Here is a 14,838-nt window from a genome sequence, read left to right as displayed (position 1 = left end):
AGTGGCGAAAAAAATCCCCCTTTATCAAATTCATAGCCCAACATAGCATAAAGGTTGTCCATTAACCATTACCAAAATGTCATTAGAATTCCCTGGACTGGTGTGAGAAAATTCACTGAGATCACTTGTCACCGATACCCCTCTGTCTTGTACAAACATGTCCCCCTCTCTTGGCACATAACAGAAACTAGACAGTTTAGGCTTCTTAAGAGGGCATATAGACGCCTTATGTCCTTGCTGCCTACAATAAAAGCAAACTAAGGTACCTTTTGCCTGTTGTCCATGTTGCATGTCTTTAGGTGGGCCTTGTTCTGGAATAGAGCTCAGATGACCATCAAGTCTTTGTTCCCTAGGTGGTGCTTGAGAGGACCGTGGCAACCCTCGTCGACCATTCAGGTATTGTTGAGCCAACTGTGCTGCAACCAGTCCATTTGCAGGCTCATGCTCTTGGACCCAGGTGCGGACATCTAACACCATATTAATGCCTATGATTTTGGAATGAATTGTCCAACAAGCTCATATGGGAGTGATGTATAGGCATTTATATACTTTTGGCCCTTTACAAATCGGAACTTTTGAACCGATTCTTTTAAATAAATCACTCGAACCGATTCACAAGTACAACGTAAAAGTGAGTCATGCTGAGTGTATCTGTGTCTGATTAATATTTATGTCTGTCATAGGTTTGAGGATTTAAATAATAATGTTTCACAATCTGACTCAATGAAATCACAGGCCTAAATAGCAGAATAATAAAAAAGACATTTTTGAATTTGCTTATATTTAAAATGTCTTGATTTGTGCATCAAGGAACGCTTGATTCGGGCGCTCGATTCATTGAAACGGACCGTTCAAAAGAATCGGATCAGGACATTGAATCCATTTTCTCCCACGTGACTTGGGCGCGCGCGTGACGCCATCATTGTTAGTCCGTCCAAACCGGAACATTAGCCGTGTGCCTGTGCCGCTGTGTTGTCAGGTTTGCTGAGATTGAGCGACCTTAGTGCTGTTCGAGCTGTGGATGGAGAGGTTCTGCTCGGAGGACGCGGTTCGTTTATGAAAACAGAGCGAGTCTCACTGTCAGTCAGCATGTCCTGACCGCCGCTGGACGCTGACTGACTGACTGCCTGTAGATTCTCTTCTCTCTGACTGGAAGCGTCCCCACCGCCGGACACGGAGACATTCGACACAGAGACGGTAATTCAGGTTCTCTTGTTCACGCTGGGCAGCGGAGCTTTAGCTGATATCGCTGACAGTGACGTTCGAGCGGTTTAGCTGACCGGTACGCCTGTTAGCTCGCTAGGTTACTTAGCATTAGCTAATAAACAGTGTTACCAGTGTTATATTTCAGCGCAGCGAGTTCAGACTGACCGACCAACCGAACAGCACCGAAAGAAACTGAGAAAAGAACACGTGGTTGAACGATAACACGCAGCAAGTCCTAAAAACTATATACAGCTTTCTGAATGGTGCGGTTTCTTAAAATCAGGGCGAGATGATAAGCTCCGATAAAGAGCTGCCCGCTGTAGGTAACGCAGTGATAGGGAAATGTGGCCAGTGCTGTGTGTAGTGTTTGTGAAGCTGCTCCCTCTTTTCTGGACTGCAGGCCACCTCATTTAGATATTTAGTTTAGATCTCCACTGTGCTCGACATCTGCTATGAGAACTTCATGTGTGGCTGTGCACCCACAACCTCACACCTGCGGTATTATTGACGAGAGTAAAGAATGGCCGTTGCTTTGGACTGGATTTGTGGCAGTTTGACTACAGTGAGGAGGGAAAGTGCAGGTGCGGCCACCTGCTGGTCACATTTTGAATCACAATTCTCCGAGTTTTTTGATAAGGGGGCAAAAATCACAAAAAGGCTTGAACTATGGCGCAAGTCATTTTGCAGCCATCCAGGCACAGCATAATAGCAGATTATTTTGCTGTACAGAGACAGCACTGGAAGCTCTGATGTAATTTGACCTTAAATAATTACATTGTGATTACTTACTTTCTTGCAGATAGTTGTTATCTCTCAATGCTGGCAAGTTGTTTGTATTACCCGGTTAAAAACTCAAGTGCCCTTATTTCTATGATTATTTCTACTCAAAACAACAAGCGATAAGAAAGTATGGGGCAGGGCCACCCATAATTCCTAGTGAACCAGTTAAAAAGTGTAGTTACTCAACTTAACAGCTCACGTTTCTGTAACAGTTTGTGTTTCTGTCAATTAATTGTCAGTTACTGTCAGTTACTTTTGTCATTTGAAACACTGTCATGCTCAAAGCATACTCATACATACTTATATTTATATTATATTTTGTAATTTGAATGATTAAAGAAGAGATCTGTGACTTAAATCTACAATGTCCATAGTGTTTTTTACTTGCTAATAATTCCTGAGTGAAGTCTGTGATTCGTCAAACTCTGAGCTCCTCAGTATTAGTACTGGTCAACATCTCCGTAATATAATCATAAAACCAGTTAACAGAAAATAGATACCCCCTTTTTTTATTCGGGTTTTCCCCTTTCTCTTTAAGTGGTGCTGCAGCTACATTCTTGTGCCTCAATTTTCCAAAGACATTTCACAAAGTTGGTGAAAAAGAAGCTGACTTCAGCTCCGTAGAAAATGGCACCTCCCTTTTTCTTTGTGACCTGAAGACAAGACGGTCAATTAAAATGGAGCTTAATTTGATACAATCCTCAGCTTTATGACAAAACTACTGAAATCCACTGTGTTTTTGTTAATGGCTGAATTACAGTGAGAGGGAAAATGAATTCAAAAGCATTAAGTTAAATGAACCAACTTTACTGGCCTACTGCTAGTGTACATGCCAGTTAGCTGCACATCATGTTATTATATGACCTTTATATACACAGGTCTCAACATGGTCAAGATCACCTAGACCTAGAAATAATGCAGTATCTTGTATATTTCTTCTTTATTTTATGTGTCACAACTTGTTGCAATTAGAAATAAGTCCCAAGATTTTCAGCTGTGGTCCCTACCACTGTAGGTCTGGTTGTGACCATGAAAACTCACGTGTTTATATAAGTTTTGTATGTATAACCCATGTGTTCTCTCACACAGAACTGAAGCCTCATCATAGTGCCCGCTTTCTGTTCCTGTTCTTCGACCCAGCTAACATGAGGCTGGCAGGTCTGTACACTTCAACCTGACTCCATAAATTGCAATGATTCTAAAGTGGAAAAATATGTATAAAAACTGTTTGAAGGTTAGAAATGCTGTTCAAAAGTTCAGTTCAATGCCTATGTTTGTGTCGATTTATCTTATACTTAGCAACTGTTTCAACTATCCCCGCCATATATTAGACCTTTATCTGCAGTGTTTGGTTTTACTCTGCTTTAGGCTGAATTGTTCACATGGTAGGTGCTTGAAACCAACTTCTTTCATTCGTAGCAGAGATGTGCACATTTTATATTAAACTTAGCAAATAAATGCAAGTTGTGTACTAAAATTAGCAGGAAATAAATTTGCATTTAGTTTTGTTTATGTAGAGAACTTGGCTGTACTTAATCCAAATACCCTGAGTAAACATCCAAAATGACAGTTTTGGCTGAATCCTAGTACTTAGGAAGGATGTCGTAGATCCATGAGGTCACACTTTGATTCTTGCATGTAATCAATGATGCATGGTGTTTTTGTAATCCCTGTAATCCGCTGTTCTGGTGAGCAGGGATCTGTCATGTGAAAATTGAATGCTGCAAAAGAATGCAGCATCACTATCCAAAATGTTTTTAATATACAGGGGGAAAAAAATCATGACTCACAACATTGCCAGTACTACAAGTTGTGCTCAAATTATGTTTTTTGCATGGTCACTGTCATATAATTCTAGATAAAGAGAGTGGGTGCAGTATTTAGCCTCTGCAATAGCAGCACTGGTCCTACAGATGACTTCATGCCTCTTACTCTCCTCTGTGTGTGCGCGTGCAAGTGTGTGTGAACTGTGGTCTCTCAGTGGTTTTGTGTGTTCCTCATCGCATCCTCTGTATCTCATAGGACCTCTACGTGCTGTCGTTGTGGTGCTTCTTGTGGGCTTGACTTGGCTTCTGGCGAGCTCCATACTGGGAGGAGATGGCAACTCTGTAGTGAAGATGCTCTTTACTGGTGAGCAGATTGCCATAAAATTTGCACAGACCACATTTTATGTTTTTTTTTTTTTTTCTATATTAAATTCAGCAAATAAACAGTAATTGTGAAATGTTAAATATAGAATGCTTTTTTTTTTCTTAAACAAAATTTCTCTGCATATTTTCCTACATAAAATTAAACAAAACTTTTTTGACTGTTTTGACTGTTCCGCTTAAGTGTAAAAAATTTTCGAATCTGATGGGAAAGAATAAGAATGATGTGAATGGTGGTGAAATTTAAGATTTCGTTATGCATGTTATTGTGTCCTACCAAACTGTAATCCAGTCAAATTGTTGTAAGGTCAGAGACTGACATCCCTATTGAGTGGCAGGGAACTCTCAAGGCCTGATAATTTCTGTGAAATTTATATTTATATATATATATATATATATATATATATATATATATATATATATATATATATATATATATATATATATATATATATATATATATGTGTGTATATATATATATATATATATATATATATATATATATATATATATATATATATATATATATATATGTGTGTGTGTCTGTATGAAAAAATATCTCTACTTGTATTTGATAAATTTTGTGTGGAAACGATTGTGTGTAAAAGATTACAGTTGGGCAGTATCAACTTGTTTCATACCTTCAAATGATTCACAAATATTATGATGCAGTATTACCAGAGAGGGTAAAGTGAGGAGAATTGCTGCTCTTTAATGTCTTCCGGGTTTGTCAGATGTGAGAGGGTGCACCTGAGCAAGTCCAAAACGAATGGGTTAATTGGAGCTTTTGAGCAAAATCATAGTTTGTATATGCTGAAACATTATTGTATAGAAGGATACATTAATAACATCGTTGTTGTATTTTTGAGGGGTCTTAGGGAAACCCCTGTAAACCAACCCCATAGCATCATCCCTCCTCCACCAAACTTTACAGTTGGCACAGTGCAGTCAGACAGGTTGTGTTCTCCTGGTGTTTGCCAACCCAGCCTCATCCATCAGACTGGCAGATAGATAAGCGTAATTTGTCACTCCACAGAACTCATTTCCACTGCTCCAGAGTCCAGTGGTGATGTGCTTTATACCCCCCAACCCCCAGCGCTTGGTATTGTGTATTTTGATCTCAGGCTTGTGTGTAGCTGCTCGGCAATAACACGCAGTTCTTTTGCTGATGCTTCTTCCAAAGGCAGTTTACTTGAAATACTTTAGTGAATGATTCAACAGAGGGGTGTCCCAATACTTTTGTCCATATAGTGTACAAAAGAGTGGAATGTGTGTATTTATCCATTCAGATGTGGAACAGTAGTTTGCAGCATAATTTTTAAATACCAGAATAATTTTTGAAATGCCAGCATAATGTTTTTGCCTTGTTATGGTTATACTGCCCAGTCATACTCTAGGCCTTCTGGAAAATGAAGATATGTCACTAGAATTTAAAAAAGGATACAGCACTGCCTGAAAATGGTTTGACAGTTGTTAAAAATGGAACACAGCAGGAGCTCTGTGTGAAGGTTCTTTCACTGATAGAGGAGTTGTAGAACATACAATGTAAGATAGATATTAACTGTTACAAGCTTTAAATAAAACTTAATATATTTTATTAACTTTAAATGTCCAGTGTTCGCTTAGCAATTCAAGTAATACATTAGAGCTATCAGAAATTAATATGATCATAAATGTCCCCAACCCCCCCCCACCACCACCACCAACCTTTTTTCCACCCAAAATTATGCCATTTATGGCCAAGCACTAAATAACCATTGTTTGTTGCTGATATTATGTATTACTCATTTAACACAATTGCTGTGGACAGTTGTGCTAATTGGATCTTGAGGTAAGATAAAGATACAGGGTGTTCCTTCACTGATCTTTTCTTACATTATCTGATTCACAGGTACACCGGAGGAGCCAACTCAAGGTAGGATGAAGAGCTGCACTTTGTTGCATCAGCAGATTATTGTTTGGTGTCAAGATTGAACAGCATGCTCTGCTTTTGCTTTCTCTTAGAACCGAGACCTCGCAGGTACAAGTGTGGGCTTTCTGCTCCATGTCCTCCAAAACACCTTGCATTCCGTTTAGTCTCTGGAGCTGCCAACGTCATTGGCCCCAAAATCTGTCTGGAGGACAAAATGTAAGCCAGCGAACATCTGTCTGTCCTGTCTGTCTGTCTTTCTATGCAGCGTTTCAGCTTTCCATTTCTCGGAATTTCATCTTTCCATTCTCAATTCTTCTTTCTTTCTCATTTCCACCATTACCAGCTTCTCATTGGGAGCATGATGCAAGTATGCATTAGTATCTGTTCTGCCACCACTGTGTGCTGTTTCTGACCCCATCGCATGTTGTCCTTGTGCTGCTGTAACCAGCATCCTGAAAACTGCTATAGGGAGTAAAACTCACTAGACTTACTCAGCTATGTCTGTTATTTTTTTGTTGTTGTTTTTTTTTTTTGTCCCAGGCTCATCAGCAGTGTCAAGAATAATGTTGGGAGAGGACTTAACATTGCTTTAGTAAATGGTAACAAGCCTAACACTTTTTTTTCTTCATGATGCATGATAAAGACATATAATTTTAAGGTACTAAAGTCTCAAACACAAATAAATTCTATCAGCCAGTATATTTAGAATTTTAATCTCTAGTCAACTTAAGGTCTATTAAACATCAAAATATATGGAAATAATATCAGTATTGTAGCATTGGAGATGGAGCTTCTCAGACTTATTTATTCATCAGTTCTTCTTCATAAGAAAAAGCTTTTTTGTGTGTTATAACATGGTATTCTCTGCTTAAGGTTTTGTTTTGAAATGTTTTTTATTTTTTATATTCTGTTTAGTTTAGTTTTGTGTTCAATTAGGGTTTAATAGGCTTTCAAGAGGCACAACTGTATATGGTTTTGCAATGTGATAGGTGCATTACCAGTTCTTGATGTTGCACAAATAAAGTTTAATTATTGGTTTATTATTAGTAGTACTCCATATTAAAACTTTTGTACTTTAATAATACTGACTAAATTGTTTCAGTTGCAATCAAGCAGAAAATCCATGTCATTCAATACCAAATTTCAATATCTGTTTACTCAGTATTATTATCAGCACCTCTGAGCTATTAAGCATGCTTGTTCCAATATCTAGACCTCTGATTGGCTGTCCAAATCATATGCTGTATGTATTTTCTTAACATCAGCACTTTTTGATTCATTTGTTGTGGTCAGTAAATATTTCAGCACCTCATTTGTGGTTTGAGCCACACCCATGTTCAATTTGTAATTCAAAAGAAGGTATCGAAAAATAATCATCACTATCAAAAAATTTGGAATGATAATTAACCCTAGCTGTTGGTGCTTTTAAATCAGTCAGTAAATCCAGGTCACCGATATGGATTTATATTATTTATATGAAGTTGAGACAGTGTGTGAAATGCTAAGAAAAACAGAAAATTAAAATTAAATTGAAAATGGTACACAAAAATTCCAGATTTGTTGCCTGCAGCACTTTCCAAAAAAGTTGAGATATCAGCCTATTTTACACTGTTACATCACCTTTTCTTTTAACAGCACTTAATCATTGTTTGGGGGCTGAAGACACAAACTGATCTAGTTTTAAAGTGGAATTTTTGCCATTCATCTACTATATAAGTCTTCAGCTTCGTATTTTGAGCTCAGTAATGCAGCACATGTTTTCAATGGGAAACCGTCCCTGATTACACAACTGTGCTGTTGCAACACAAGCAGAATGTTGCTTGGTGTTGTCTTGTTGAAATAAGTATGGGTGTCCCTGAAAAAGACTTCTGTCTAGAAGGCAGCATGTGCTGCTCCAAAATATGTTCAGTGTTAATGATGCCTTTACAGATGTGTAGGTTACTTATTTGAGCAGGTGCAGTATTACTGCCATGACAGATTCTAGCGTTTGAATTTTACGCTGGTAACAGTCTCGATGGTCCTTTTCTACCCAGAACACAACGTCCATCATTTCCATAAACAATCTGAATGTTTGATTGGTCAGACCACAGAACACATTTCACATGTGCATCAGTCAACTTCAGATGAGCTCAAGCCCAGAGAAGTCAGCAGTGTTTCTAGACATTGTTGACACAAGAGTTCCACTGTGCATGGTACAGCCTTACCTGTACTATTTTCAGTACAATATACACGTTATTATGAGTAATGTAAACTGTAGACTTTGCAGTATGATAGGATTTGTAAAGGGTCAATCGATTTTGGAATACATGTTTCTTTGCTCTAAAAACAAAGCAGAATTTGCGTTTTACATTTAAAGTATATGTATTGCTAAACCCCTAGTTGTAATAATCTGTTACATGACCTGTCAGCCCAAATTTTGATGTGATGTTAATAACTGTTCAATATTTGTGTTTCAGGGGTCTCTGGGGAGCTTTTGGAAACAAAGTCATTTGACATGTGGGAAGGAGGTTTGTTCCTTTTAGTATTACATATTTAAAACCGTTCCAATTATACAGTCTGACCTGGTTTTACAATGTTCTGTTTTATTTTTTTAATATAACAACACTGACCACTGGTTGCAAATTAACAAAAGTTACTTAACAACAGTGGTTACTTAAGTCAATTGTGGTATGTTGTAGAAGTACTTTTGTGGCAGACTTATTTTTTCCACGTGTGAATATCATATTATACAGATGTTACAACCTGGTTTAAATGTCTTCATTCTTCTTCACAGATGTGTCTGACCTGCTGAAGTTTCTCAGACCGCTCCATGAGGGAACCCTAGTGTTTGTGGCTTCTTTTGATGATCCAGCCACCAAGTAAGGTTCCATGTAACTCCTTCACATGTCTAACTTTATCTCTGATTGCCTCCCCTGTGGTAATTAAATCCATACTAGTAAAAGTTTTCTGAATTAATCTCTCTGTGGTTTTGTTTTATATGTTTTTAAATTGCTGGCTGATTTGCAGGTTGAATGATGAAGGGCGGCGGTTGTTTGAGGAACTGGGCAGCACAGCAGTGAAGGAACTGGCCTTCAGAGACAGCTGGGTGTTTGTAGGAGCCAAAGGCATAGACAATAAAAGCCCTTTTGAGCAGGTAGGATTGTCTTACAAAATTTTGAAAATGTGTAGGCATTCAGTTTGGTGTCCTATTAAATCGTTTCTGATGTGTGCTGTTTTATGTAGGCAACATTTAGGGTATTTGCAGTGATGTGTATCCAAATCCAGAGGTTAAAAAAGTAGATTTATACTGAAACTGCTGCTACTTCAATGAAGTAATGACTAAAAAAGTATTATTATTTGACAAATACTCAGAGGAGAACAAATCCATCAAAACATTTGCTGAAGTAAATGTACAGTACTGTACAAAAGTCAGAAACCTTTATTTAATTTCCAGTCATATATGATATATAATAATCCACTTTCACAAGGAAGTAGAAATAAATAATTGGGGGGGGGAGGGTGTTTCCAAAATGCTTAAAAAAAATAGAGGAAATTCGACAAGGCCAGTTGGGCCACTAAAAATGTCACTGTCAAATAAAGGAGAAAATATAAGAGAAATACAAGCTTCAGGTTTTTCTGTCCATACTTCCACTGTAAAAAGACAGCTCAGCACTATGAGTCTAAAAGGATTTGTAGCTGTCAAGGAATTGCTACTGAAAAAAGAAAAATAGACAATATAGAATCAAACAAAGAACATGCTGTTGTTCTCAGAACAATGGACTGACCACTACAAAGCCCAGAGCTCAACATTATTGAATGGGCTTGAATTACTTTGATTGTGATAAGCAGAAAATGCAACTAACTTCTAAGACTGAACTTTGAAGTGTGAAAAATATCCCTGCAGATTTCTTAGAAAAACTGAAAGCGAGTTTCCCTGGAAAAAATGGACGCTGTACTAAAGATAAAAAGTGAAAACGCTAAATACTGAAAGAAAATGTTTATTATGTTTAGTTGTTGAAGCTTCTGTGTGATTTTCTGCTTTTTTTTTTTTATTATTCTTTTATAAATATTCTTTTATTTTTTATTCTTTTAATATTCATATAAAATGAATAAGTTAGTAGTTGCCTTGGCTGGACATTAACTGGAAATTAACTTTCATTAAAGGAACTCTGACTTTTTCACAGTACTGTATATTTTATGCTTTTTATCCTGAGGCTAAAAAATTAATAACTTGCATTTAATGGACACTTTGGCTATGAATTAAGTAACAGTATTGTAGCTAAGAAAATGGAACTTGTTCATTCACCTAAATCCCATCCCCTTTTCTCTCTTTCTTTTTCTCCCAGCGAATGAAGAACAGCAAAACTAGCAATAAATACGAAGGCTGGCCTGAGTCTTTGGAGATGGATGGCTGCGTTCCTCTACGTGCCCCATTAGAAAGCTAAACTCGCAGGAACAATCAAACTAACTATGAAATGCCAGAGCATTCACTAACATGAGGTTTAATAAGTGACCAAAATGATTCCGTTACAGACATGGTGAACTCTTGGATCATGCAGCTACTTAAATGGTCTCTGACTGAAAGTCTCTTGAAGGATTTCGCTTGGTTCAGTAAAAGTGGACCTTTTGAAATCTAAACACAAATGCTTTGTCTACTTTTGAATAATGAAGAGGGGTAAACATACTGCTTCTGCATGCAAATAAGTGGAAAAGGGAACAAACAGTGGAATTGGCCTAGATAAGTGTGAAAATCAGCTTTATATCAAGTGTTGTAAGCATACAAGAAGGATTTCATGAAGGTTGAAGAAAATATATGACACAACACTAATATATATGTCAGCCGGGTGAAATGCAGATTTTAGTCCTTTTTTAAAGTGTTCTTTTTTTATATTATTTAATGTATAATGGATATGTGCCTCTCTGTTAACCTATGACTTTCAAGTATGTTTGTAAATTAACTAGTGTACTGACATTTCACATAACTGGTGTTAGGGAGAGCTACTGCTATGCAATAACGTGTGGTTTGCTTGTTTTCTGAAGAGAGCTTAGTGTGATGCTAAAGTTTGAAGAATATACTTTTGGAGTCTGCTTTTAATAATGTGTGGCACATATTGAGATTGGTCATGCAGAACTCATTGACGTGGGTGTTTGGAACACTGAGATTATAGCTTTTGGATATTTTCTTGTTTTATAGTGTAACCAAGGAGAGTGAGGGTGTGATGTACTCAAAAGGGAACTCCATTGATTTTTCCAGTTGTCTGCAGAATTAAATGAATAAGAAGTAAACAAAGTCATTCTGAGCAGTTTGCTGTGAAATGCTTAGTTCTAGAGAAAGTTGGTCAGAATTTACATGCAATGGTGGTGATAGGAACCAGATGTCTGCATCTAAAAGGTTCCCCACGTGAAATTAGAACATGAAATGGGGACCTGATTGCTGATTCTGAGACCTTGAGTCACAATAGTTTTGTGATAAAATTTGGTCTAAACTTATTTTGTTTTAATGTGTTCATGGTGGAGGTGTACTTGAAGAGTATTCGAAGGCGAAATAGTCTCCAAATAAAACTTTTTTTCTGATTTATTATTTATTTTAGCCTCAGCGTTACATATAAAAAACTCACATTGTGACCCCTTGTTCCTATCACAAGCACTGTAAAGAAATCTTGGTGGGTTTCTGTATAAATGAACCATTTCCCATCAAATCACTGTGAGTGACTTTGTTTATATCTTGACAACTGAATTATGCAGAAATTTGAAAAATGGATGAAATTCCCCTTAAAAGTGGAACTGTTGCAATAAAATGTGAAATTTCATGGACTTAAAGCCTCTTATTTAATGCCAAAAGAATCGTGACTTGCACTTTGGAGTCCAGTAACTGTTCCAAGCACCATGGACAGCGGCATTGTCAAATTATACACACTAGAGGGCGGTATGGAAGCAATAATGTAGAATCGCATCTAAAATGGCAAGATGTGTATGCATCTTAAAGCCTGTCACAACTGTACTCTGTCTGAACTCTTTACAGGTGCTGAATCATTGCTGTATTGCTTGCTGCACTGCCTGAGCAACGCTGCAATAATGCCAGTACGATAAGAATGATTACTGCTGCTCTGTAAAAGAGACATACAAGTGAGCCCAACTTCTTTCTTGAGTAAACTATGAACGCAAGTGCAATTAAGAAAAGGATTACCACGGGTATAAATATTGAGATTTGGTGCGTGTTCGGTGTTCGGATCATTCTGTTGAACCGATTCATAAGTCAAGCTGAATCTAAATGTGTAGCATCCATCAAATGTTTACTACCCGTGTGATACGATGAGCGATTCTAATAACAGATTCTTTACATTACGAGTCTGACTCGATTATAGAGCAGACGTAGCGAATGCAGTGGACGTGGTTTGGGAAGTATAAAATCGTTGAATCGGTTTGATTCATTGAAGCGACCGATGCGAATGAATCGGTTCGGTAAATCGATCTCCACGTCCTTCTGCCGCGTGCTCAGAGCGCGCGACCCCGCGTGGTCACACAGAGGCGGTAACACTCTTATACACACCTCGAGTCCGTGTCTCACAGCCGGCCGCCGAGACATGAGAAGAGGAGACGCGGAAAACGGACACTGCTGCCCGAGCGTGGACACGGACGGACACACGGTCGCTTCTTGAAGCGTGTCGAACACAACCTGGGGAAAAAAATGCGTGCAGCGGCCGCGCGCATCGAAACAGACAATAAAGCAGCAGCACCGTTTTCACTCCGGTCTCCCGCAACATCAGAATCTGTGCGAGTGGAGGATTTGGAGACAAGGATTTAACGCTAACGACGACACGTAAACGAGCGGAGCTGAGCGTCACTAGCCGAGGACTACGCTTACTGTTCCGGGCAGAGAGAGGCGTCTAACCCTCCGGTCTCAGTCTTCAGTTGACGGAGCGAAGCCGAGCCGCCGGGGCTGCGAGGTACTGAGGAATAAACAAACAGAGCGATCCGCCTCAGAGCCGGCTGGCTGGAGAGGAACACGAAACGGACGACAGACGGAAGATGCCTCACATCGGTGAGTAGGCGAGCAGGTTTCCTTAAAAACGAAAAATATGATAGCGTGTTCGTTCTTTATTGTGAATGTTTTGATAAACCAGCCCTGTCTCGTCGCTAACCGTCGCGCAGCAGTCCCAGGCTAGCGTTAACGTTAGCCGGCTAACTCGCTAACGCTGACAAGGTGCTGAAATGTTTTCACGGGCGAGAGCGGCGACGCTCGTTTCCCTTCACCACTCGTCAGCCTTTATTTCTCTGCTTCTTGTCTTAGTTCAGCCCCGAGGTTGTAATTTTATCCAGATAAATGCCACCTCGTGTTTTATTGGGTTCGTTTCGCAGTCTCTCAGACCGGTTAACCGTTAGTTCGGAGAAATTTACGTTCGCCTGGCGAGCAAAGACAACAAATACTCGCCCGTGTGTAGGGCTCGTGTTCGTGTGGTGGCTAACTGGCTAAACTCTCCGACAAACAGTTATTCACCCTGCCTGTCGTAGAGTGTATAATCCGAGAACCAGCATATAACGTTAGTTGTACTCTTAAGATCATATTGTATTTAGACTATACGGTGAGATGGTGTATATTGTGATTAACTCTGATCCGGTGGGGTTTATTCAGCCGTTACATGTCAGGTCGCACACAGCCCAACCAAAACAGCCAAAAGGAAACAAATTACATTTGCTTCACTTCCCTCTGTTGTTCAGCAGCAGTTTATGGTAGTTTTCTTAGACAGCATTGGCTAAACGCAGTCTTGTGTACAATAAAATTTAACCGGGTAGTTTATTAGGCCCACAGAGGCACATGTAACAGTAAGGATGCATTTATTAAGGACCTTTTACTTTGCATTTTTATTTGATTAATATAACTTCAGTAAAGCAAATGTGGAAAAATGTGACCCTTAACTGACCTGGTAGAACAGAAATGTGCAATGGATAGTGGCTCCATATTGTATGAGTTGATAAAAAACACTTGGAGCTCATTTTGGGATTAAGCTACAGCTGCGATAGTAAAGCCACTTTGGAAATCTGTAATCCAGGTTCATTGTGTGGCACAGCTGACTAAAACAATCCCACCTGGATTATGTGATCAAATGACAGAGCCTGGCGAACGGAAGAAAAAGAGTGTTAGGTAATGTGGCTCTGTTGCAGTGACTGAGTCAGTGTGTGCTCTGCCTACCGTGGCTATAGTGGCACTCACTATCACATGGCTGACCGGGATTGGGTAGCAGAATTGGTCGTGTTTGGGTCTGGGTCTGTCCAAATAGGAAGAGCATTGTGCCCCAGACTCTTCCATTGCTTTTGTGTGTAAAGCTCACGTCCAGTCTGCATCGTGAACACAGGGGAAAGGGGCATGTGCCAGACTGTCATCAGAAGTGACATCCACCATTCATTGGACTGCAAATAGGGCTGGGGGACCCATTGTTCTTGTGTTTGGCCTAAAGTAGACTGCAGACAACATCATTCCTATCTTAAAATGAACAGCTCTAATTAAATTTGTGAGAAAAGTCAGAAATAGGCATTATAAAACGTTTAGTTTTGTTTAGTCTTTCTCTCTTTTTTCTCTTTTGTTGGTGTTCTGATTTGGCACCAATAAGGCACATGCTGACAATGCCCCAAAATGTACTCTACTAAAACTGTTCCCCAGATAAACTATAGATTATGGGCACATTTTACCTGAAATCTGAGAAGGAGAAGGAACAGGAAGTTCCTATGTAGTCTGACAGCTTTGTGAAGTTGTGGTCAAGACTCAGGCAGTGTGTGGCAGGGATTAACCAGCAGGACAAAACACTCATTTGATTG

General features: G+C 39.1%; 2 protein-coding genes across 5 annotated transcripts in view; both read left to right on the top strand.

Moving 5' to 3' along the window:
• Positions 1–924: 924 nt before the first annotated feature.
• On the top strand, positions 925–11,838 carry fam3a (FAM3 metabolism regulating signaling molecule A). Its single transcript, XM_017694284.2, has 10 exons — positions 925–1,197; positions 3,076–3,144; positions 4,009–4,116; positions 6,025–6,048; positions 6,138–6,261; positions 6,586–6,644; positions 8,502–8,552; positions 8,819–8,903; positions 9,052–9,178; positions 10,371–11,838. Exons 2-10 carry the CDS (start codon positions 3,132–3,134, stop codon positions 10,467–10,469), a joined length of 690 nt encoding a protein of 229 aa, XP_017549773.1. The 5' UTR covers positions 925–1,197; positions 3,076–3,131; the 3' UTR covers positions 10,470–11,838.
• A 690-nt stretch (positions 11,839–12,528) lies between these two features.
• si:dkey-151g10.3 (serine/threonine-protein kinase WNK3) overlaps positions 12,529–14,838 on the top strand; it is a 58,831-nt gene continuing 56,521 nt past the window's right edge. For 3 of the 4 annotated variants that reach the window (XM_037541077.1, XM_017694287.2, XM_017694285.2), the window contains exon 1: positions 12,529–13,066. The gene's annotated coding sequence lies outside the window, so the exon portion shown is untranslated. The remainder of the gene's footprint in view (positions 13,067–14,838) is intronic. The other variant, XM_017694288.2, reaches the window with a different exon arrangement.

This window comes from Pygocentrus nattereri, chromosome 9 (assembly GCF_015220715.1).
Source record: "Pygocentrus nattereri isolate fPygNat1 chromosome 9, fPygNat1.pri, whole genome shotgun sequence".
Classification (NCBI taxonomy): domain Eukaryota; kingdom Metazoa; phylum Chordata; class Actinopteri; order Characiformes; family Serrasalmidae; genus Pygocentrus; species Pygocentrus nattereri.
This window is presented reverse-complemented; position numbering and strand designations above follow the sequence as displayed.

Coding starts and splice junctions, on each gene's coding strand:
- fam3a (XM_017694284.2), top strand. Junction 6,049..6,137: donor ACCGGAGGAGCCAACTCAAG/GTAGGATGAAGA, acceptor GCTTTCTCTTAG/AACCGAGACCTCGCAGGTAC. Junction 6,645..8,501: donor TAACATTGCTTTAGTAAATG/GTAACAAGCCTA, acceptor TTTGTGTTTCAG/GGGTCTCTGGGGAGCTTTTG.